The following is a 25,166-nucleotide window of genomic DNA, read 5'->3' as shown; positions in this document are numbered from 1 at the left end:
CTTATGATAGTTTGTGAGTGTTCCAAGTATGAAAGCAATATCCATGATACTTTAGGGGTAAAGTGGACCAAACACAAAACTTAACCAAATTTTCAATTTTCTAAGTATAAAGGGCCAATAATTCCGTAAAAATGCCAGTCAAGAGTTACATAACTTTGCCGTCACAGTCCCCTTATGATAGTTAGTAAGTGTTGCAAGTATGAAAGCAATAGCTTTGATACTTTAGGAATAAAGTGGAACTTAACACAAAACTTAACCAAATTTTCAATTTTTTAAGTATAAAAAGGGCACATAATTCTGTCGAAATGCCAGTCAGAGTTACATAACTTTGCCTGCACAGTCCCCTTATGATAGTTAAGAAGTGCTGAAAGTGTGAAAGCAATAGCTTTGATACTTAAGGAATAAAATGGACCTAAACACAAACCTTAACCATACATGCCATAATTTTTCAGACCAATTCTGGGACATTGAGTTAAAATGTCCGGGACTTTTGCCGATTTTCCGGGACATGTATAAAATGTAGCGATATTTATAGACATATGCATTTTGGGTACGTTTTTTTGTTGTTTCGCATCGTTAATTGCAAAGGTTCGAAAGCCTATCCGAAATACACTTGATCTATTAACGTCAAATTAAACATTACTACTTCCGTTACTAGATACAAGCCACGTGTTTTCAGTGTAAGCGTTCTAAACATAGATGGTGTCGTCACTGCGTTATTGTTATTAAGACCGGTGTGTAACGCGTAGTTGTTGATACGCCTTTATTCATTTATAACATTTATATAATATAAAATACAACAATACAGTACCGTTAGATCGTCAACTCAAATCAATTCACAATACATACAACCAATCCCAATAAAACAAATACAACAAAACAGTAACGTGCGAACATAAACTCCTTTTAATTTTTTACTCAGCAATGTTGGACTTCAGATGTGTGAACAACTATCCTTTTCCCTTACGCAGCGGGTAATAATGACGTAGTAGATTAAAGTCAATTAACAACCACATTAAACAATGCCGCCTTTTTGGTTTGACCGCGAACGTGAGACAATCGATATGATAACAGGACCCCTGTTAATTGATCGATTTTGACACGTAGCGTAGTCTGCCTATTCGGGTAGGCATTGTCATGGAGACGCTGCAGATATACACAGATTCGAGGTGCAGTTAAGCCTAAGATAAGGTACATGTATATATGGATTTTGTAAATTCCGGGACATTTGACAGATTTCCGGGACAGCGGGACAAGTTCTTAATTTCCGGGACTGTCCCGGACAATCCGGGACGTATGGCATGTATGCCTTAACCAAAATTTTCAATTTTCTAAGCATAAAAATGACACACAATTCTGTCAAAATGCATGCCAGAGTTATCTAACTATGCCTGCCCAGTCCCTCATGATAGGAATTAAGTGTACCATGTTTGAATGCAATAGCATTGATACTTTATGAGAAAAGTGGACCTAAACGCAAAACTTAACCGGACGCTGACTCCAAGGTGATGACAATAGCTCATAATTTTTTTCAAAAAATAGATGAGCTAATAAAAAAAAAATTATTACTAACAAAGGTGGAGTTTCACAGGTAGGGGACCATATTGCTTGTCTATCTCTTGTTATTATTATTTCCGAGCATCTCACCAGTGCTTGGCTATCTCTTGTTATTATTATTTCCGAGCATCTCACCAGTGCTTGGCTATCTCTTGTTATTATTATTTCCTAGCAACTTACCAGTAGTCAGTGGCGGTCTTGACATGCAGTTTCTGTTTCTCCTCGTTGGTCATCCCGGCGAGCATGCAGTAGAAGATGTGGTAGTTGCGTTCGTCATGGGCCTGGTGTACGATGCGCGACTTCTCCAGCAGGTACTGGAGGATCTGGGCGCCCTCTATGGAGCCGCGCTGGTTAAAGTGGATGTCGATGTACTTGCCAAAGCGGCTCGAGTTGTCATTGCGTATCGTCTTTGCGTTCCCAAAGGCTGAATACAGTTTTTTCGGTGTAGGTTTAAAATTGCGTTTTTTTCATGTAGGCCAACTTAATAGTATAGGATTTTGAAAGTATGTAATTCTTGTGCCAGTCTAGTTCTTAATAATTATTCTAAACAGAATTTTTCTTTGACATTTTTCAGCAGACAGGTTACTTAAATGGGTGGAAGCTGGTAGATGTATGTCCTATTTCTTTACTTAATGTTGCCATCGACCCATTATTTTTAAAGGAAGGAATAAGACATGACTGCATAGCACAAGGAGTCCTCCATATTGAACTTTTGTCTAAGAAATCCATTTATGTCAAAAACAAGCTGTTTTATGGTATGGCAAAATTGATTTGACTTGTGTTACGTTGACCTTTGAGATAAGGAGACAAGAGATGACAAAGTTACAGTCAGGATAAGCTGTATTATGGCCAAACTTGACCTTCAAACTTTAAGTGTGACATTGACCTTTGAAGCAGGGAGACAGATGCTGCCCATGAAAACAAAACTTCTCACATTCAATAACTTGTGGGTAGCATACCCCTAAAACAGAAAGCCTTTGGAATGTCCGACACACATTGGCATCTAATACCCAATAATTTAAGTTTGTTTGTATTGCTTTAAATTAATCAATTTTTTTTTTCCCCCAGAAAAACACATTTTTCAGGCCTTACCTTCCAAAATGGGGTTCGCCTCAAGGATCTGTTGTTCGATCCAGGAGTGTTGACCACTGATAGCGGCCAGGAACTGCAGAATCAGCTTGGTACTCTCGGTCTTACCAGCCCCGGACTCACCGCTGGAAACGAGGTATATGGGAATTAGAGAATCGTTAGCAAAAAAAGAGGGATGGGAGTTATACAATAGACCAGTTTCACAATACTACCGCTGTTGCTATTTTTAGATATCACGTGACGCGTTGAATTTCAGAACGAGGCTGAATGTGTATAGATCGTTGGCTTAGAATATTGATGATCATAAACCAGTTGATTTGTATTAATTACAATAGAGGTTTTCATGAGCACTGACACTGGTTAAAATAACGGCAAACAAATATGCATACATGCATGTGTTGTTTAGTCAATACATTGATGAGTGGTTTAACCTAAGTCATATTTTTATTCCCTTAGTTTTTAGTACCACTAGTGTACACGTGTATATATATACATTTTATTTCATCTTTATTAAAATTCAAGATACGCACGATCATCGGAACAAATGTGGTCTGAAAAATAAGCATTGATAATTGCACAAAACAAATATATTCTTAAGTCGTTTACGTTATTATATAACTTAAATTCTCAAAAATATGATTTGTTGGTCTGTACTATTTTTCATGGACGATCAAACGTGTAAGATGTGTGTTGACTCAATCATAAGTTAAAGCAATATAAAATGCAAAGAACATGACACTATTTAAATATTATGTCATTTTTCTTTTAACTTGAATTAATTTTCTATTACAGTGAAATACAATATTGAAGAATTCTTTTATACAGGTGAAAAAAACGAACGTGGAGCAAACTGAACTGTCTGCATGCACCTTGATTTCTCTTTAAACGTGATTATGAGTGCAAAATATGTCAATTTTTGTAATATATCTCTTTTGTCTGTATTTTTTGGAAACATTATTTATCCCAGTTGTTGTCAACGAAAATGCTTGTTTTAATTGTGTTCTTCTATACACTAACTAACACTCTTTATAAGACTACGTTATGGCGGAGTTTTATTTTACTGGTAACCGCTAAATAGGTTTTGTGTTTGGCATTACATTTTATAAATATTTCAATTGTATAGTTATCAAGCACTTAATTATGTATCCGAACATTCTTTTAAAAGGACAATCGTGACCCTACGATAATTTTTACAAGGCGGACATAAATTCATTCATTCGTTGTTTTAATTACCCTGACTAGTTCTTCTTGAATGCTCTGAGCCTTTATAAGTACATGCGTACAGCTACCAGCAACACGCCAGCGACCCGGAGGGTCAAGAGCTGGGAGTTGGATTATTGCAACTACTACCCAGACATTTATTCCCACGCATCACGAAAAATCGTTCCAACAATAATTTTTACAGACCGCATATTCGCTCCTACATAGTTTTCAAGCCCCGATTTCTACAAGTTTTTGCAAATTACAGATCTCAGTGTAAGTAGATATATTCGAATATTTTTAACGTTATCATTCTCATGATCACGATCAAGTCTTACAACAATATAAAGTATTACACAAAGTATGAGAAAAAAATATATATAAACAAACTATTTTAATAACAACACATTAAAATACCGAATAAAATGCCAAGAGTGTCATATTTTTTATTTTTAAATGGGATAATAATGACCGGGGTAGCAATTATTTAGGAACGAATCTCCGGGCTGTCAAAAGGAACGAATGTCGGGCAGTCAAAATTATGTGGGAGCCATTATCTGCATTGTCAAAACAACGAAGGCACCAATGTTCGGGTTGTCAAAAACATAGGAACGAAAGTCCACCTGTGTGAAAAATATGGCTAGGACGAATGGACAGCATTTACTGTATTATTATGATTAAACTGGCTAATATCAATTCAGTATTTAATTAGAGTATTTTGGGTTACATAAGTCTTAGAAATGACTGCGAAACACTACTACCACGTTAAGACAATCGGGGTATCATAAATGATGTTAATGACCAGGCATCTACCACGGGTGGTTTATGACACCATGGTGTTAATTAGTATTTGTCTGCACAGTATCTGATCATAACGAGATAATGGGTTTGTGCTAAGCACAGGGGTCATTATACCACAGATTATCAATGAACAAGATAAATCTTTATTCAAATAGCGCGATAAAAAAGCTCTAACAAAGAAAGTCAAATGTGTGCAAAATGAAGAAAATAAGTACTTTAATCAAGATTTTTTTAATGTATTGACATTTAAACTGTTGACATACATATTTATTAATTATTCTGACAATGTCATATTGTGTTTTCTAAATCGTTACATCGTCAAATGTTCAAAAGAGTGAAAGACTTAAATCAGATGCGGCGATGCGTGGGACTTATTGTAAATGGATACACGTTCAGCCTCATTCTGGAGTTGTGCGAGTCAAGTGACTTTGCGCTCTATCAATTTTGGCCTATTGTGAAAAGGGTCTATTGCAGCATGTGGTAATATTATGGCCGAATAAGACAATGGCAATATGTGGCATGTGCGAATTAAACAATGGCATACTGTTGCATAAGGGAATTAGACATTGGTTTATGCAAAGTAGAAAATGAAGAGGGCTGTTGATTATACCCACATGAGATCTGAAGAAAATTCACAGATAAAAAACAAATCATGATTCATTAACACTGTGGCTGGTTGCATGAGGCTTTTGCTTGTAACCTTGTATTATGCACAAGTTTTGCTGACAAATGGCACAGTTTTGCACCTAATCATTCCAAATATCTCCCTATGCTTATATCATTATTTTTAACAGGCCATTGTAAATATATAGGTTTTACAAATACATAATGCACCAACCCAATCTGACCATACCATATTGTGTAATGGTCAAATACTGCTGATTTATAGAATGTGGTAGACATATAATAAACATTCTTTGTAAGATTTAAGGTACATATAAGGTTATTTGCCATCAAGTAATGAAAAGTTCACAAGGTTTTCACCACAAAACTCTGCACCTCTGCTGAATAGGATATAACATACCCTATGTAATGTGTACACCCAATATGGGACATAATTGGTTCTGAATACGGATAACCGGTCAACCAGAAGCACTCGCCTATTGTTATGTTGGCAGGGGTTTTTTTAGAAAAAGGGGAAGACGCTGGACGCTGGGTAAAAGGGGAAAATCGAGCGCGAAAGAGACATATTTGGGGAAAAAATTAAAACTGTTCATTTCAATGTCTATAACTCGCCTACAGACTTCAGGGGTTTTTTTTGAAAAAGAGGCATTTCTCTTACCTTTTTGTTCTTAAACACATGAACAAGTATGATATTAAAGTCAGTCCTAAATAAAGTTGCAGGGGTAGATCTAATAATGGGAAATGTTTTCAACTGGGGCCGGGGAACGATGTCAATATTGTGATTTAAATTTCATGATGAATGGGTTGACGATCTAGATCTGCTACAGTATTGGAAGGGAAAGGTGCGGCAGCTGCCGATTGTCTATTTTCACTTTCACAATAATCCGACATTATTAATCGATGTTGATTACATGTACCTCCGAATCCTGCTAGGTTTCAACGGTTTTTGATGATTCATTCTTAAAAAATGCGTCAACGCAATTAATATTTTCCGAGTCCGAATGTTTTATTTTGTTCGTGTATGAACGCCAATTTTGAGACTTTTTTCTGTTTTAACGTTTAAATCTTGGCTTTCACATAACCCGGATGAAAATTCGACTGGTTTCCGGTAATTAATTGACGAAACACCCTTCTCGCACAAGACCAGAATCCAGTAAAATAGTCACATGATTAATACGATATTAGTTGCCCGGTTTTCATGACGTAATTTAAGAGCTATATATAGAATCACTGGGATTCCCAGATTTGAGTGTTCGTCGGGAGAGAGAGAGAGAGAGAGCGAGAGCGAGATCATTGTACATGGTACAAATTGGATAATTGTCGACTTCCCAAAAGAGAAAAAACATTTCTTTGGGGGTAAAATATTATATTTTGGTGAAAAATTATATTTTTGGAGGGGAAATGGTAGTTTTAGGGGAAAAATTCTGGTAGGGGAAGACGCCGAATATCGGCGTCACTTTCTTAGTAAAAAAAAACCCTGGTTGGGCACAGTCACTCCAAACAGCCTGTTGTATCACACCATCACCATATGTGTGAACATCTTTATATTAGTGTTGGAAAGGCCAGTATATAAGCCATCAAATATTCAGGCCTTTTTCACTATTTTTGGCATAATTACTTTAAATTGGGAAAAAGTATATTAATGCTTGACATGTATTTTTTTTGGTAAATATAGAGCAAAACTACATAAAACAGATAATGGTAAACAAGATTGCTCGATTTATACTGTTCAAACATTGAGGCTGTTTGTAAAACATTCATGCCCCCCATATGGGCTGTCAGTTGTAGTGGCAGCCATTGTGTAATACGTTTTTTGTCACTGTGCCCTTGACCTTTGACCTGGTGACCTGAAAATAAATAGGGGTCATCTGCCAGGCATGATCAATGTACCTATGAAGTTTCATGATCCTAGGCCTTATTATTCTTGAGTTATCATCAGAAAACCATTTTGCTGTTTCAAGTCACTGTGACCTTTGACCTAGTGACCTTAACATTAATAGGGGTCATCTGCTAGTCATGATCCATGTACATATGAAGTTTCATGATCCAAGGCATGAGCATTCTTGAGTTATCATCTGGAAACCATTTTACTACTTTGAGTCACTGTGACCTTGACCTTTGACCTAGTGACCTGAAAATCAATAGAAGTCATCTGCCAGTCATGATCAATGTACCTATGAAGTTTCATGATCCTAGGCCTTAGCGTTCTTGAGTTATCATCCGGAAACCATATGGTGGGCGGACGGACTGACCGACAGACCGACATGTGCAAAACAATACACCCCCTCTTCTTTGAAGGGGGGGCATAATAAATATTGATAAAAACTACGTAAAACAAAGAAAACCTACAATAAAGGTATTAGTTAAATGAAAATTACAACCTCAAACTATTTTCTATACTTTAAAGCTATATTTCTGCACATCTTAAAGTCATACCATCACTTGAGAGTTATGGGACTGAATTAGGGCATAAAGGACACTTTAAATCATTGGGAATATGACCAAATAATACACTCAATTAGTGGATCTCTCTAAAATTCTGATATATGAAAATATTCGTGCTACACAGCTTTCATGTATATTGACTATTATAGAATATCAAGAAAAAATGTACACCGCTATGTCAAAACAAGAAACCGTCGGAGACGGGTAATGCTCCCCGAAGGTTTTTTTTTTGTCTCAATATTGCACTATATATTCAGATAAAAAGAAATGTTTAGTAGTTGGGGGGACAAGAATTGCACTATATGTACAGTTAATGGAAAATTTCAAAGGCCATAACTCTGTAAAAAACCATCCGACCAGAACCGGCTGATAATATGCACATCTCTTGGTAGTGAAGCTTGCCATAAAGTTTAATTTAATGCCGGTCATTAATTGCTGAGAAATAGCCCGGACAAAAATTTTGCACGGACGGACACACTGACGGACAGACGAAGCGGCGACTATATGCTCCCCCCAAATTTTTACGGAGAGCATAAAAAGTAATACTTTGTTTAGTAAACAATGAATGCCTTTTAATTTGTTAGTGGTGATTGGGTATAAAAGTAGCAGATAATAACAAGAATTTCCTTGTAGTGTTTGTGTAGTTGCATTGTATTTTGTATTCCCATAGACATATTACCCTAACAGTGGTTGATTATGGTTAGGCTTATGACGCACAATTTAAATGAAGCATTCCTTAAATAGCAATATCTCTGTTAACATTGCCAGGCATTGTGAGAAAGTATATTACCAGCGCTAGTGTGTGTCCTGTGTATGGTACATGAAACAAACTGCTCCATTGTATAACATCATCATGCCCATTAACCCTTAAACCACAATGAGTTTCACATGTAATTGCCCACCAGCACACAAGATTCCCTGTATATTTGGTGCATGTCAGGTTCCCTGTACATTTGGTGCATGTCTGGTTCCCTCTGCATTAGGCTTGTCCAACTTGTCTTACACAGACTAGTCTAACTTGTTTGACACAGGCTAGTACAATTTGTATGACATAGGCTAGTCCAACTTGTCTAACATGGGCTAATCCAACATGTTGGACACAGGTTAGTCCAACTTGTTTGACACAGGCTAGTCAAACTTGTCTGACACAGGCTAGTCAAATTTGTCTGACACAGGCATTTGTACTCAAGAATCAAATTATTTATAATTTTAATTGGTAACTCACTAAAAAGTGTGTCTTTCCATGTCATGGTTTTGATTTCTCCTTGGGGCAATGTTCAAGTCTTTTAATTTTTAGAAGACCCCACGTACCTGCTCTTTTAATAAAATAGACTGAAAGTGTCCCAATTAGTTGAGGCTTTTAACACAGTCTAGCAAACAGAAAGGTTTTCACTTAATGTGCTCTAATAACACTATATGAGCAATCCAAAACATACATGTGTCATATTAAATAATAAACGAGAACACACAAGAAAAGTTGTCCTAAGCATTACAGTATGTTTTAGTTGGAAGCTTCCTTCAATATGGCCTATCTATAAATCAACTGCATGCCAACAAACATGAATCATGAACAAGTCTTCTTTTCGTGACACATGCACACTGTCAACCAATGTCATATATTACACTGAGCAGCAATTAATAGTTAACTTATCCACATACCGGTGAGTGCTTCATCACATTTGCAGCTATCATTATTTAGGAGCAATTACATGCAATTTCTGGATCATATTTTTACTAGATAGTTACATGAGGTAATTGTGAGTATACACTTATGTAACCTGGTACTTAAATTATAGGTTAATGCCAACCATGCTTGCCTGTGTAACCATTCCACAATAATTATAGTAATCCTTTGAGGCCTAATAACCCTTTGCATGCAGGGAAATTTGTCGTCTGCTAAAATGTAGTCTGCATTTTCTTCGATTTTTTTCAAAGAATACTATCAGAATAGCAAACAGTTTGGATCCTGATGAGACGCCACGTTCTGTGGAGACTCATCTGGATCCAAACTGTTTGCAAAGGCCTTCAAAATTTGGTTCCAGCACTGAAAGAGTTAAAACTAAGGGTTGGGCATCGCAGTTCATGGCACGGCCAACAGAGCTGACAATTTTTCAGAGTAAACTAGTACACTTGTAGGAACAAGCGTAGCTCAATGTTTTATATAAGACTGCTTTGACTTATCAGGGAGTTTTCTGCTATGTAAAAAAGGCCGTTAACGGACCCGATCCCAAAGCAAACGGACCCCATCCCAAGCCAAAATATTTATAAAAAAACAATTTCCACCCCCAATTTTTTTTTTTTTTTTTAGAAAGAAGTGTCTTATGACATAAGATGATTAGTAGACTCTATATATCTCAATGTTTTTTTAACAACCTACACAATATATACCAATAATTTATTTGATTTTTATCCAAAATGACCACAAAAAGACCTGTTTTTGTTGATAAAAAATCCCAATTTGGTCCTTAAATATGTCGATAAAAAAATCCCAATTTTACCGCTTTTATCGATTAAAAAAATCCCAATTTGACCAGACTCCTTTTCCCGAAATAGCTGGAAAACCCCCTTCTAATAACTTAGGAGTGACCTGATTATGCAATGAATGGTTAAATTTTCTATCAATTTCAAAACATCTGTGTATAAATATATTAATATTTATATGAACTGTAAACCCATCTAAATGAGACAAGTCCATTTTCTGGGTGCAACCACTACAACGATAGACTCTTGGGTTATCTTGAGACCCCTTCCGGAGTATCAAACCTACGGCCTATCAATCCCTTGGTGGACTACATGTCAATTAAGTTACCACAGTCTTCGAAATAAGCACACGTCCGATTGCCCGTGGCAAGTAAATTTACTGCCTGGCACATACAAAAATGCACCTTATTGAAGCCAATTGACAGTTTACAAAAAAAATCATAAGTACGGTAGTTCTTGATATTTGCAAACATTTTTTTCAATTTTGCGAACAAACACCTTGCCGGAAGTTGTAAAGCAATGTAATTTGATCGGTTTAACAACATGCACCTGCTCGCGCACGTCATCGTTATTGTTTTTGACCGATGAATTTCGATAACATTTGGTTCTTATCCATAGTTTCTCTAGAATTTAATTGAGATGCTTTATGAATCGATTATTGCAATCAAGTCATGTGCTTCCGTTTTCGTCAATGTCAACAAATGTCATTGTCGACAAAGAGGCTATGCAGTATCTAAGGTATGTTGATGGGGCTATGCCTGGTAAAGCACTTCAAAAACGGAAATTGACAATGATTTAGAGAAAAAGGAAGCCAAGAAATGGTACGAAGACACCAGCGAACGCTATTTTTAAGAGCACTGGTGTAACAATCGACCGTGGCTCCAGTAGAAAAATGGCATATTCTGTAGTTGGTGTACAGACATAGCAGTGACACCCACAGAAAAGTTGTGCAATTTTGTCGAAGGTGCAAGTGTTCTTAAACTTGAAACAACTAGAGCTTTGTCACAGACGTGACAAATACCCCCACATTGCAGCATTGACACAGTATATTTTGCATGTTGTCTCCACAAAAAACAGTGGACACCATGCTCAATGTTTAAAATGCACTTAGTGACCCTGTGACCTAGCTTTTGAACCAGCATGGCCCATGTTCAAATTGCCCTATACATCATCTAGATACAACTTCTGACCAAGTTTGGTGAAGCTCTGATGAAAACTACTTGAATAAGAGAGCGGACACCATGCTCAATACTTTAAACGCACTAAGTGACCCCGTGACCTAGTTTTTAACCCAGCATGACCCATATTCGAAGTTGACCTAGACATCATCGAGATACATCTGAGCAAGTTTGGTGAAGATCGTCTGAAAAAACAACTTGAATTAGAGAGCGGACCGACCCAGAGACAGACAAGCTCATTCCTGTATACCCCCCTAAACTTCGTTTGTGGGGGTATAATTAAAGTGAAAAAACCAAACTACATGAGCGTAGTACTGTCAAAATTCAAGTTCTACTCAAGATGTGTCTGAGTCCAAGGCAGCCAGGTGTCTAATTTAGTTGAAGAAATCTGACTATGAAAAATAAGCTATCAAATTTAGAACAGCTCATTATATTGCCAAATAAGTCTTTTAGGGACTTTGTTGACATTTACAAACTTGACAAAGGGATTGGACATAGGAGAGTCCTATGCCAATGACAAGGGAGCAGCGGTTCTCATGTCAACATTGCCAATGTCACTCTGCAGCCAGTTGTTATATTATTGGTTAAAAAAGTTCAGGCATGTTAAAAATATGTTGGGCATGTTAAAATGCTTCAGTAACTGGCCAGACTGGCATGTAACTTTTCAAAGCTAATTTCGAAGACTGTTACCGCAACCTCAAAGTTGTGAAGTGATTTTTTTGCCCAATTGGGAAAAGTACTGGTTCCTAGCCAATGAGGAAAAATTTGAGCAAAAATATCGAAATTGTGAAAATTTGCCATGAAATCTGCAGACTGGGCATTATGGGTCTTTTTCATTGCTTGGAAATTAATTGCGCAAACCCATTTTAATATTCGTTAACATGCCTTTTCTTGAAATGTAAGTTTCAATTCTCATTTTATTTGTTCCCTTGCATAATATGCTGTTTTGGTACAAACCCAACTTTCATTCCTTTTAGTATTTTTTTTGGGACGGCAATTGGGAATTTTGTAATTGTTCCTCAATTAGAGTAAATGCCTTTTTGGGATTTTTATAAAGAAGAAACAAAACACCCTAGTCTTGATTGCCTACCTGATGATGACACATTGATCGTGTTTGTATCTCTGCATGTTGTGATAAGAGTTGTCAGCAATGGCGAAGATATGGGGAGGCATTTCACCGATCTTCTTGTCCCGATAATCGTTGATGTACTCCGGCGTGTAGATTGGCAGGATCTGGTACGGATTGACCGCCACCAGAATGGAGCCTGTGTAGGTCTAAAAGAAAACAAGACTTGTGCATGTTACTTTTGATAATATTGCTATGTGAGCACTAATTAAACAAGAGCACTGCATAACGGGTGCCACGCTCGGCTGAGAAAGCTTGTCAGATTTTATTTTTTTTAGAGGTCACAGTGACCTTGACCTTTGACCTAGTGACCTAAAATGGGTGTGGCGTGCAAAACTCATCAAGATGCATCTACATATGAAGTTTCAAAGTTGTAGGTGGAAGCACTTTGATTTTGGAGCCAATGTAAAGGTTTAAGCACGACACCGGACGAACAAGCAGGCTATGACAAAACCTCGGGGTTTTCTCCGAAAACAGCCTCGCTAAAAATGAAACTCTGTTTATCTGTAATGCAAATGGATTATTTTTGGTAATTACAACAAAAAAGCAAAAACTCTGTCTTCAACATGATCTTTGGAACATTCAGAGATATTGTGCTTATCATTTGCAATAACTATAATAGTCATTTACGGCCCAGAGTATAAACAAGAGCTGTCAGAGGACAGCGCGCTCGACTATTTGAGTGCTTGACAGTATAACTTAAGCCATCATGGAGAGGGGGGGGGGGGTATTATGTAGGTGTGTGGTCATTTAAAAGATGATCTTTCAAAAATAAGGAAAAAATAAAAACAATTTGGGGGGGGGATTCTGTGGTGGGGCATGGTGGATGGTTTGGGTGGAGTGCGTTGTGGTATGTCAGGTAAGTGTTGTTTTGTCAAAGTATGAATCAAATGCGATCATAAATAAAGAAGTTATGGCAATTTAAGAAAATTGTTCAATTATCTAAGTATAAAAGGGGCCATAATTCTGGCAAAATGCTTGATACAGTTGTCTGCTCTTATTTATAGATTGGGGTCATGTTGGTAAAGAAGTATGCAAAATATTAAAGCAATATGTCAAAGGGCATAGGAAATAATTGGGGTGGTACACAAACTTTAACATAGATTTATCAATAATATGCATATTTTAAGTATAAAAGGGGCAATAATTCTGTCAAAATGCTTGATACAGTTGTCTGCTCTTGTTTATAGATTGGGGTCATGTTGGTTAAGAAGTATGCAAAATATAAAAGCAATATGTCAAAGGACATAGAAAACATTTTAGGTGGTACGCAAACTTAAACATAGATTTATCAATAATATGCATATTCTAAGTATAAAAGTGGTAATAATTCTGTCAAAATGCTTGATACAGTTGTCTGCTCTTGTTTATAGATTGGGGTCATGTTGGTAAAGAAGTATGCAAAATATAAGAGCAATATGTCAAAGGACATAGGAAATATTCGGGGTAGTACGCAAACTTTAACATTTGCACGCTAACGCTAACGCCGATGCCAGGGTGAGTAGGATAGCTCCACTATATATATATATCATATATAATAGTCGAGCTAAAAATATACTATCTGTACACGTTTTCATCGTAAAAGAATTGAGATCAATTGAGCCTCCATCTGGGATAACTGGGTTTAATTCATGTGCAAAAAGTGTCGTCCAATATTAGCCTGTGCAGTTTGCACAGGCTAATCAAAGACAACACGTTTCCCATAAAATGGATTTTCATTGGAACATAAATTACCATGAAGGCGGAAAAATTCATCCCTTATCAGCATGTGCAGCCTGCAAAGGCTTACCGCAGCCTGCACAGGCTTACCGCAGCCTGCACAGGCTTACATGTAATGACACTTTCAGCACATGCATTAAGCAAAGTTTTCCCCCAGAGTGTGGCTCATATAATAGGTAAACTGGGCTTCATACATGTGCGTAAAGTGTCGTCCTAGATTAGCCTGTGCAGTCTGCACAGGCTAATCAGGGACGACACTTTCCACTTTAATGGTATTTTTAGTTTCAAGGAAGTTCCTCCTTACCGAAAATCAAGTTTAGGTGGAAAGTGTCGTCGCTGATTAGTCTGTGTGGACTGCACAGGCTAATCTGGGACGACACTTTATGCACATGCATTATGACCAGTTTTCACATAACAAGACACATATTATAGGTAAACATAGGAAAAAAAGAGAGAAAAGTTGTTCAATCGTACATAGATCTTGTTCTCCGAGTATCTCAGGAAAAGGTTTCTCAGAATTCCAGCTTCGTTGAGGTCACCTAGCAGAATCATGTCCTCTATGTGGTTGACAGACGTCGCGTTCATGTGCCGAATCTGCATTGTTGAGTCAATCCAGTGCTCTTTGCCATTGTCGTCAACAACCCGAATGCGGCCATGGTCTGACGCCTGGACGATCGCTCCAATTGACACTGAAAACTCACCCTTGACCTTGGGCTCCAGCCATACATGGTCACCCTGGAAACAAAACCAAAATAAAATTGGTTGGTTGCTTATTTTAGTCTTTTGTTCAATATCAGCTTATTTTTTATTCAAAATTTAAAAATCTTTTTTATTAATTCCCTCCTCCTACCATAAGAGTTACATAAATTTCCTGTTAAACAACTTAGTAAAATACCATGGCCACACATTGATCTATAATTCTTCTATTGTAATAGTTTTAAAATCTGCAGATGTTGTATACTTATGAGAAATTTAATATTTATGGCCTTGTGGTAACAAAATCTATGACAATTTGCATGTTTTACAATTTTACTGATGACTGTCATTCTAATACTATTTAAAATGAGACATATTGGGTAAAATTGAACAGTCAATCAATAAATCAGAATGACACTAATTTGCTACAAAAAGCTACACATCAGAATAAATGTGTGCTTTGTGATTTAAATTACAATACATTATAATACATTGATGTTAAACAGACAGAAAACACTGTCTCTTATATGAATAAATAGTCAGCACTTTTGTGTCAAACAACATGGTTAATTGAGCATTTCAAATACCCTTGAGCAATGTTTTAATGTGGGTAATTATTGAAAGATGGGGGATGGTAAATATCTTCAGTTTTCTGATGTCTAAATTCATATAAAGTAATGTCTTTCGGATATCTTTATACTTGATTGTTATTACAGTAGTTTTTTTTAAATAATCAATGTGGTTAACTTACTTCATTCTTTATGATTTTAAATTGCCATTACAGGCCAACTCTTAACAATTCAATGATTTCATACCAACTCTAGACAACTCTATGTTTTTATACTAACTCTAGAAATTGTCATTATTTCATACAAACTCTAGCCAATTTAATTATTTCAGACCAACTCTTAGACAATAAAATAATAACAGACCAACTGTAGACATTTTAATGATTACCAACCAACTCTAGACAAATTAACTTTTCAAGACAAACAGTAACTGTAGACAATTCAATGATTCAAGACTGACTCTAGACAATGCAATGATTTCAAACCAACTTAATACAATTTACTGATTTAAGGTCAACTCTAGACAAGTCAATGATTACAGACCACCTCTTCCAATTAAATGGTTACAGATTTGAGAAAATTAAAGGCAAACTCTAGCAAATTAAATGACAATTAATATTCCAACTTGAAGACAATGCACTTTATTACCTTAAGCAGTTAATTGACATTCTTTCTGCTACCGCTTCAAGTATTCAAACTAAAATGTTTAAACCTAAGTACTCCTAATATGGAACAGTTTAATGAATGAAATTCTATCCCTGTTACTTTATGCATTTAAATTTACCATTTATTGCTCATTTCAATGGCCAACAAGAGCAATAGTCTCACCAGAGCATGAAACTTAATTTACCTTCATTTATTAACGCAATACCGTCTTATATATTCACTGAGTTTGCACAGGAGATGAGTTTGTTTTGTTTCAAAATCTGTATATAGAAAAATGTCAATATAAAGACTTAAGTTTTACACGTCATAAAATGTTTATCGTGGGTAAGGGCGGAAAAAGTAGTAAGGTGTAAATACAGATTGCGTTTAACGCTTGTTTGTTATTTGTACAAGGTCTATCAATAGTTTAAGAGTCCATAAATCTCCTCAATTTCCTACCAATGTAGAAGGTGCAGTCTTGAACAGGGCTTATAAAATCGAGTCATCAATAATGAACGCTAGCTGCTTGTTGGTTTATTGACAGTTTACCTTTCCAGACATTTATCATTATTTTTGTATAGACAGACAGAAATCTTAACTCAGAGCTCAAAATCAATCACTATGTGAAGGGAGACTTCATAGAACTGTAAAAATCAATCATATTGAACTGCTCAAATACGTATGTCAAATTAGATTGATTGTTTGCATCTTATATACTACTCATGGTGTAATCAAGGGCACTAAGACTTTGAAGAAGGAAATAAGACATAAACTATTTTATTATTGGATTTTTTTTCAAAAGTCAGTTTACAAAAGATGATATATGTTGTTCAATATAATATTTTTTTTTTACCACAAAGCACTTCAATAGAACTTCAATAGATATACATTAATAAAATATAAGATTACAGCTACGATGAAGTTACATTTTCTATGGGTGTAAGATATTACCATTACTCTTTCTCAACGTGATTTTAATGTAGCGGTTACAATACATCGTAAAACATTTGTAGTTTTTACTAGATGATGCACTATAAATTACATCTGATTGTATATAAAGAAGTGACATCACATCAAAATATCACTATTCAGAGGGGATGGCAATGAATATCAAAACTAGTGTTCAAACATTATAATGTATTAAAATATTCTGATATTCACAAGTACATTCAATTCCAAATCGTGTGTATGTCGATATACAAACATACCTACTTCATCATAAATGTCATTTCATCCATAAGACTCTTGAGTTCAAACGCTTTTGTTACCTTACTCAATTAAACGAATGGCAGCATTTTGCTGCGCAGGTATTAAAGTGATGCAAGAACAGGTACTGATTTGATGATAGTTTTAAAGTTTCACAAGTGATATGTGATAGCCTAAAAGCACAAAATTGTGCATTATGCACTAGATAACAGACAGCGGTTGGCAAGTTGTAAAATTACCAAAACATGTATCCAAAGGGCACAGATGCCCACTCATTCCAGTTTTGTCTTAAAATTCTGCCCATGCATGTTAAAAGAGCTGTTTTGGGCCATATTTGACTTTTGACCTCCAAGTGTCAATTTGACCTTAAATTGATGTAATAAGTCTGGTGATACATGACCCACTTAAGTCTGCTCAAAGTCATGATTTGTGGTAAGTTATCTTAAAATTTCATTATGAATCACAAAGAATAAACCCAAACAAGCTGATTCTTCAAAATATTCAATCTGTGTCCATTAATAGAGTAGCCATGACTTCTGAGGTAGGCAAACAGGTTTAACACACAAAATGCTGTCTCTTCATTGTGGCCATTAGTGGCAATTAATGGGAAATTATTTCAATAACCATGAAGGGTTTCATTTGTTTAAAGTTATTTTGAAATCCATCAATATAAGGCAATGTCTGAGATATTTGACCATTGACCTCTACTCTGACCTTTGAGCTTAGGGAGACGGGTGTTATAAAAGACACATGGTAAATTCGTCTTATCATTGTGGACATTTGTGAGAAGTTATTTCAAAAATTCATTTATAAATGGCAAAGTAATATTGCTTAAAAACTTTGCATAGACTTACAGACAAACAGACTTATAGGGTACATACAAAATTTGACCATTGGGTTTGGCCAGTAAAATTGACCCTCTGGGCATTATCTTAACAAAGTTTGTAACCAGAGACAATACTATGTTACATACCAAATATTAAACCTTTGGTCTCTGTGGTTTCAGAGGAAAGAATTTTTAAAGTTTATTTTGCTATATACCTGGTAAGTCAATTTTATCTATGGGTTTGACCATTTTTGACCCCAGGGTCATGATTTTATCTAACGAAGTAGAGAGCCAATATAAAATGTTATATACCAAGTAAGTCACACCTAAACAAGGTAGTTTCAGAGATGTATATTTTTGCTAATTAAAGCGGGTATATACGATTTTTTATATGTGTTTATTTGTAATATATTGATAAAATATGTTACAATTACACAAAATAGACAAGAAAAACTATACATTTAAGCCGAATTTCATAAAATGCAGCAAAGAAAAATAAGCGGCCCGAGCCGATTGTGACGAACATATTTTCCTACAATAACCGAAGCATTCGTCTTTGTATTAGGATTGGAGTTAGTGCTCGTGTGTCGTATGAATAGATATCTTCGCGGGAATTCAAATAAACCGTTAAACTAAGTATAGATTCACATTGTACATGTATGATATACATGCTGGCGAATTTGGCTGTACAGCCGTTTTCAATTTGAGAATTAAATATCTGGCTTATTTCGCATTTTTCGACACATGTTTTTCTTAACTTTTATTTTAATTTATATTGAAATATATATATAATTAGTTTTTTACACATTTTATATAAATTCATAAATATTTGACAAAATCGTATATACCCGCTTTAATTCTATAGTAACAATAATAATAATACAGATTCTTGACATACCGAAAGTTGAAAAAGACAAACTTTAACATTATTTAAAAGTAATGCACTGTAACTTTTTATCATAAGCAACAATCCAAGAAAGTTTTAATGTCGTAAGTTTAAACTCTTTATCTCCTCTGGGCCAATATGTGTGTATGGAGGGATGAACAGACTGACAGATAGACAGACGGACAGACGGATGGACAGAAGTAAAGAATGCTGTCCATGCTGATTCCAAAATATTCCACTTCAATATGTATCTCAGTGTATAAAAATAGTCTATAATTAGTTTTTAAATTATTTTAATTCGAAAAACAAAGCATAATTTTTATTTCAGTAATTAAATTATGGGAAGGATTGTAAATAAAAGATTTTACTAAAGTTATGCAACATTGATCATTTATGTCAGCTTGGAATGTGTATTATAAATTTTTAATCACATACATCCTAATATTATCTGATACCAGCTTCCCTTTTGAATGTTTGTATGGTGTATCAGCCTTATTTCATTTCATTCATTTGTTACTGAAAAGATTGTTTGCTTGTGATGATAAAAGAAAACTGACAAAAACCTGTTAAGAACCATACAACCATGACCCATATCTCCCATCTATGTCACCATTCATCCTTTTAAATCTATTTCTGAAAAGGGTTTGCAGTTTTCAATGAATCTAAGCATTTGACACAAATGGAGAAAGCAAGATTTGTTGAAAATCTATCATGCACTATCTTGTACTTGTCCTAGAAACTAAAAACTATTGTAAAAAAGAAACAAGAGCTGTCTCCATAGGATGACATATGCCCCCTATAAACGCTTTGATAGAAGTTATAGCATTTTTCGAAACCTAAACCCAGATTTCGAAACCTAAACGCGGACCCTAAGTTCAAGGTCAAGGTCACAGGGGTACAAAATTTTGTGCATTTGGAAAGGCATTGTCCATATAAACATGCATACCAAATATGAAGGTTATATCTCAAGGGACATAAAAGTTATGAGCATTTTTCGAAACCTAAACACAGATTTTGAAACCTAAACGCGGACCCTAAGTTTAAGGTCAAGGTCACAGGGGTCAAAATTTTTGTGCGTATGGAAAGGCCTTTTCCATATACACATGCATATCAAATATGAAGGTAATATATCTCAAGGGACATAAAAGTCATGAGCATTTTTCGAAACCTAAACGCAGATTTCGAAACCTAAACGCGGAACCAAAGTTCAAGGTCAAGGTCACAGGGGTACAAAATTTTGTGCGTATGAAAAGGCCTTGTCCAATATATACACATGCATACCAAATATGAAGGTTATATCTCAAGGGACATAGAAGTTATGAGCATTTTTCTAAACCTAAACGCAAAGTATGACGGAAAGACGGACAGATGGACAGACACACAGACGGACAGTCCGATTACTATATGCCCCCTTTTCTTCAAAAGGGGGCATAAAACACAACCGTTTTTAACTAGAGATCAATCAACCAATGTTAATAGTTTTCTCTGCTTGCTGGATAAATTGTTTTTATGACAAATACAATGAATTTAACCACATCTCATGCAATCGCTTGCTATAGAGTGTATCTACATAAGTAATGATCATTAGAATATACCGCATAAAATGTATTTTCCAGTTATTGAGAAAAACCTGTTATTTCAATTTTTAGTATAAGCTTAGAGCTCTTTTTTCCTCCAGTCAGTTCAGCAAAACCTAACCTGATTACATGTAGTTAAAAGAGAGAGCTCAAAAGAATGTAAATATTTTTCTTTTCAACATTCAAGATCTGTGGCTAAGCAATGGTTTACCACTAGGTTAATACTGTCATTGTATTGATCTTATTAAATTGTTGAAATACTTAGGATAAGGTATTTAAGCATACCCACAGGATTTTACATACTTATTAACAGAAGCGGTTTCATACCAAATAAAGCAGAACTTGCTATTTTTAAGTCATTGGCAAAAAATAATTTAAAGTCAATGTAATAAATTGAACTAATACTGTTATTGGACCAAACAGTTCTTGTTTTAGCTTGTCAAGATAAAATATGAGTCACGCTCTGGGACAATGGAGCTTAATGCATGTGAAAAAAGTGCATTTGCATAGGCGAATCATGAACAACACTTTAACCTTTTAGGGAATTTTTGGTGTAAAGAAAGTCTCATCTAAACAAAAATCCACTCTAGGCGGATTATGTGCAAGTCCCTATTCTGTGACAACACTTTACGCATATGCATTAAGCCCCATTTTCCCAGATGGCTCATTTCAAGTTGGACCAGACAGTTGGACTACCGTTAATGTCGAGCACCAGGCAGTCATCACATCACCACTGAAATTGTACAGCATGTTTTTTGTCACTTAGACTGTGGAGAATCCAGGCAAGGTGAAGAGTACCGCTGTGTCCTTTTTTAATGACCATGTTCACGATTAGTAAGCATGTCCAGTCTATTTGTTACCGCTCCACACACACCATGAACTATGATTGATGTGACGGTCTCTTGGTATTATGACAGCTGCATAAATATGACCTTGGTTTGCAAGTTTGTTTGTTTCTATTGCGGAGCAGATATATATGAGTCGCGCTCTGTGAAAAAGGGGTTTAATGCATGTGCGGAATGTGCCGTCCCAGATAAGCCTGTGCATTCCACACAGGCTTATCAGGGACAACACTTTCTGCCTTAACTGGATTTTTGCTTAGAAGAGACTTCTTTACAACAAGAATATCATAAAAGTGCTAAGTGTCTTCCCTGATTAGCCTGTGTGGACTGCACGTATTAATCTGTTGTAATAAATAATATTCAACACACATAGTCATGGTTGTCTGCAAGATGAAAATGACCATCAGTTATGCATGAACTTATGTTAATAATCCTAGCTGAAAATTCATAAGCTAACCAGTCATGATCAATGTACCTATGAAGTTTCATGAACCTAGGCCTAAACGTCCTTGAGTTATCATCCGGAAACCATCTGGTGGACGGACCGACGGACCGACCGACATACCGACATGAGCAAAACAATATACCCCCTCTTCTTCGAAGGGGGGTATAAAAATGTGCCCACAGAAATGCTTATTCAGCATGCTAACGTTAGACATCAAGATAATGTAAACCATCTTTAAACACACACTTGTACCAAGTCTAGTTCCCCTGGGTCAGATCAATTCAGACCCCTCCTAGTCCCCTTTAAGACAATTTATTATTAGGTGCACTATACTTGAATATACCAGAGTAGTGATATCTTCAATAAGCCGTAACTGTCCCACTTAAATACCAATTTTGATCTTTTTTGCAACATCATACACCAAAACAGATAACAGATTGACACACAAGAGTGCTTTAAAAGTAACTTTAGAATATAACAACTTGACAACATAATGTGAGAACCTTGGGAAAATGAAACAAACTTGCTAAAATGAGGCATTTAAATGGCTAAAGCATCGGACCATGTTAAGGACGTGCGTGGCAGTTTAAATGCAAATTATGCTCCACATAGAATTTGATAATTGTTGGTATTTAGGTAGAACCATCTGTTGTGGATAGAAAAATAAAATAAAAACCATGGGTCACCAGTGTTGTTCATTTTTTATTCGCACATGAACAACAAGCATATTTCAGCACAATAACAATTCACCAATAAGGTAATAACATAACAAGAGTGCCATGATGGCCCTGAATCGCTCACCTGACTAACCAAAAACAATCCCAACCCAGATTTCATCAAGATAAAGATTTGATGAAAACTGTGACCTCTATTGTCTACACAAGGTTTTTCTATTATTTGGCCTAGTGACCAAGTTATTGACCCCAGATGACAAAAATACAATCCCAACCCAGATTTCTTCAAGACAAACATTCTAACCAAATTTCATGAAAATTGGATGAAAACTGTGACCTCTATTGTTTACAAAAGGTGTTTCTATTACTTGACCTAGTGACCTAGTTTTTGACCCAAGATGACCCAAATACAATCCCATCACAGATTTCATCAAGATAAACATTCAGCCCAAATTTCATAAAGGTTGGATGAAAACTGCGACCTCTATTGTCTAAACAAGGTTTTTCTATTATTTGACCTAGTTTTTGACCTAGTGACCTAGTTTTTGACCTCAGATGACCCAAATACAATCCCTACCCAGATTCCATCAAGATAAACTTTCTGATCAAATTTCATAAAGGTTGGATGAAAACTGCGACCTCTATTGTCTACACAAGGTTTTTCTATTATTTGACCTAGTGACCTAGTTTTTGACCTCAGATGACCCAAATACAATCCCAACTCAGATTTCATCAAGATAAACATTCTGACCAAATTTGATAAAGATTGGATGAAAACTGCGACCTCTTTAGTCTACACAAGTTTTTTCAATTATTTGACCTAGTTTTGATGTAGTGACCTAGTTTTTGACCCCAAATGACCCAAATACAATCCCAACCCAGATTTCATCAAGATAAACATTCTGACCAAATTTCATAAAGATTGGATGAAAACTGTCTACACAAGCAAATTGTTGACAGACAAACACACGCACGCACATACGGACGCCGGACATCACACGGTCACATAAGCTCACCATGTCACTTCGTGACAGGTGAGCTAAAAAATAGAGTAAATTAACGAGAAAAGTGTTGAAAACAACCTCTATTTCTCACAAAATATGTAATACTGATTTAATTTGACTACAAATTATTTTTTTTAACATGAATCCGTTGATTCATGTTTTTTATCAATTTTTAAACATAAACAAAAACAACAGAATTTCACATTTGAAAATAAATAAAATGCATCAAAGTCATTTTTATTTTAACATGACTTCCTCCACCTAGATTTTTTCCAAATTTACCTTAATGTTTAATGAGTTATGACTTAATACAAATATAAAAAGAAAACAATAGGTCACCAGGGTCGTTTGTTAACAAATGCAGTTTAACTGCAAGTATAAAAATACAATTTAAAAACACAGTGAAAACCATGTACATGGTGCAGGTCAAAACACATACTAGTACATGTATTGCTACAGTATGCCAATGAAAAAGTAGATTTAAATGTAAACGAAAACACAAATTATGTGTAGCAATATGAGTAAAAGAATAATAATACAGTAAATAACTGAAAACAAGATGTATACAATATATTAAAGAGGCCGTCCAACAGATTTAGGCATTTAGTGAAGTTTGTCATTAAATACTTAAAATGCTTTATATTGGTAAATTTAAACATTTGAACTAAAAATCTCCAGTAAAAAAACAAGAATACAATTTTAAAAAAAGGAAAAAAAGTAACACTCAACAGGGCTCGAACTACTGACCCCTGGATTCCTGGAGCCCACCTAGACCACTCCACTATCCACGCTCATGTTTTCATCGGATGTATTTTTTAGCTATAAAAGCAATCCTCGCAGTTTCCCAAAATATCGTTTCGCGTCGATACGACCCTTTATCTGTTGGACGGCCACATATCAAAGATATTTAATTTTCATTGACAAATGCTGTCAATTTTTTTACCTTGCGTTCATTTTAAGCATGTTTTGTTCACTGTTCTTTCGTTCAAACATTGTTTACATTTCTTTTTCATCTGATTCTCCGAAATATTTTGCACTTATTTCGCAACCCGTGTTTCATTAAAAAAATATTTGCGTGAAACTAAACTGCCGAGTACCTCCGAAAACTGAATGTGTAGTTACTTCCTATGATATTCATAGTTTATTGTACATTTGCAGTTTCATGCAACAAAATCAGTGATCACGCATCAGGGCTTTTTTTCCTGTTTTTGTGAAGGGGCCTTCGCCTCCCAACCCCCCATTTTGTTAAAACATGAGTCGTGAACTGTTCAAAATTGTGAAAAAAATGAGTTGCGAACTTGTTATAATTTGAGTCACAAACTTTCTATAATTGTAAAAATTTGAGTCGCGAACTTCTTGAAATTGTGAAAATTTTAGTCACGAATTTCCCAAATGGCTATTCTCACAGAAGGAAAAAAAGCCCTTATCACGGTGCCTTATATACCACTTGACTTTTAAAGATCTGTGTTGGGAGAATAAAGCGTGACCCAGTTAACATTTTTAATGATGAGTTTTTAAATAGTTCACCATTTTTAATGGGATAAAGTGGAGAGAGTTTTTTATAGGTATCATTATC

At 35.6% G+C, this 25,166-nt stretch overlaps 1 protein-coding gene across 6 annotated transcripts in view; it reads right to left on the bottom strand.

Moving 5' to 3' along the window:
- The window catches only part of LOC127834201 (myosin-VIIa-like), a 96,898-nt gene that overhangs the window by 50,127 nt on the left and 21,605 nt on the right, over nt 1-25,166 (bottom strand). For all 6 annotated transcript variants that reach the window (XM_052359849.1, XM_052359854.1, XM_052359853.1 and 3 more), the window contains exons 3-6: nt 14,695-14,955; nt 12,466-12,650; nt 2,650-2,771; nt 1,738-1,981 (exon numbers count right to left, since the gene is read on the bottom strand). In XM_052359849.1, the coding sequence (XP_052215809.1) occupies nt 1,738-1,981; nt 2,650-2,771; nt 12,466-12,650; nt 14,695-14,955 (812 nt within the window). The remainder of the gene's footprint in view (nt 1-1,737; nt 1,982-2,649; nt 2,772-12,465; nt 12,651-14,694; nt 14,956-25,166) is intronic.

This window comes from Dreissena polymorpha, chromosome 6, assembly GCF_020536995.1.
Source record: "Dreissena polymorpha isolate Duluth1 chromosome 6, UMN_Dpol_1.0, whole genome shotgun sequence".
Classification (NCBI taxonomy): Eukaryota; Metazoa; Mollusca; class Bivalvia; order Myida; family Dreissenidae; genus Dreissena; species Dreissena polymorpha.
Note: the sequence above shows the minus strand (reverse complement) of the source record. Positions and strands in the feature narration are given on the sequence as shown.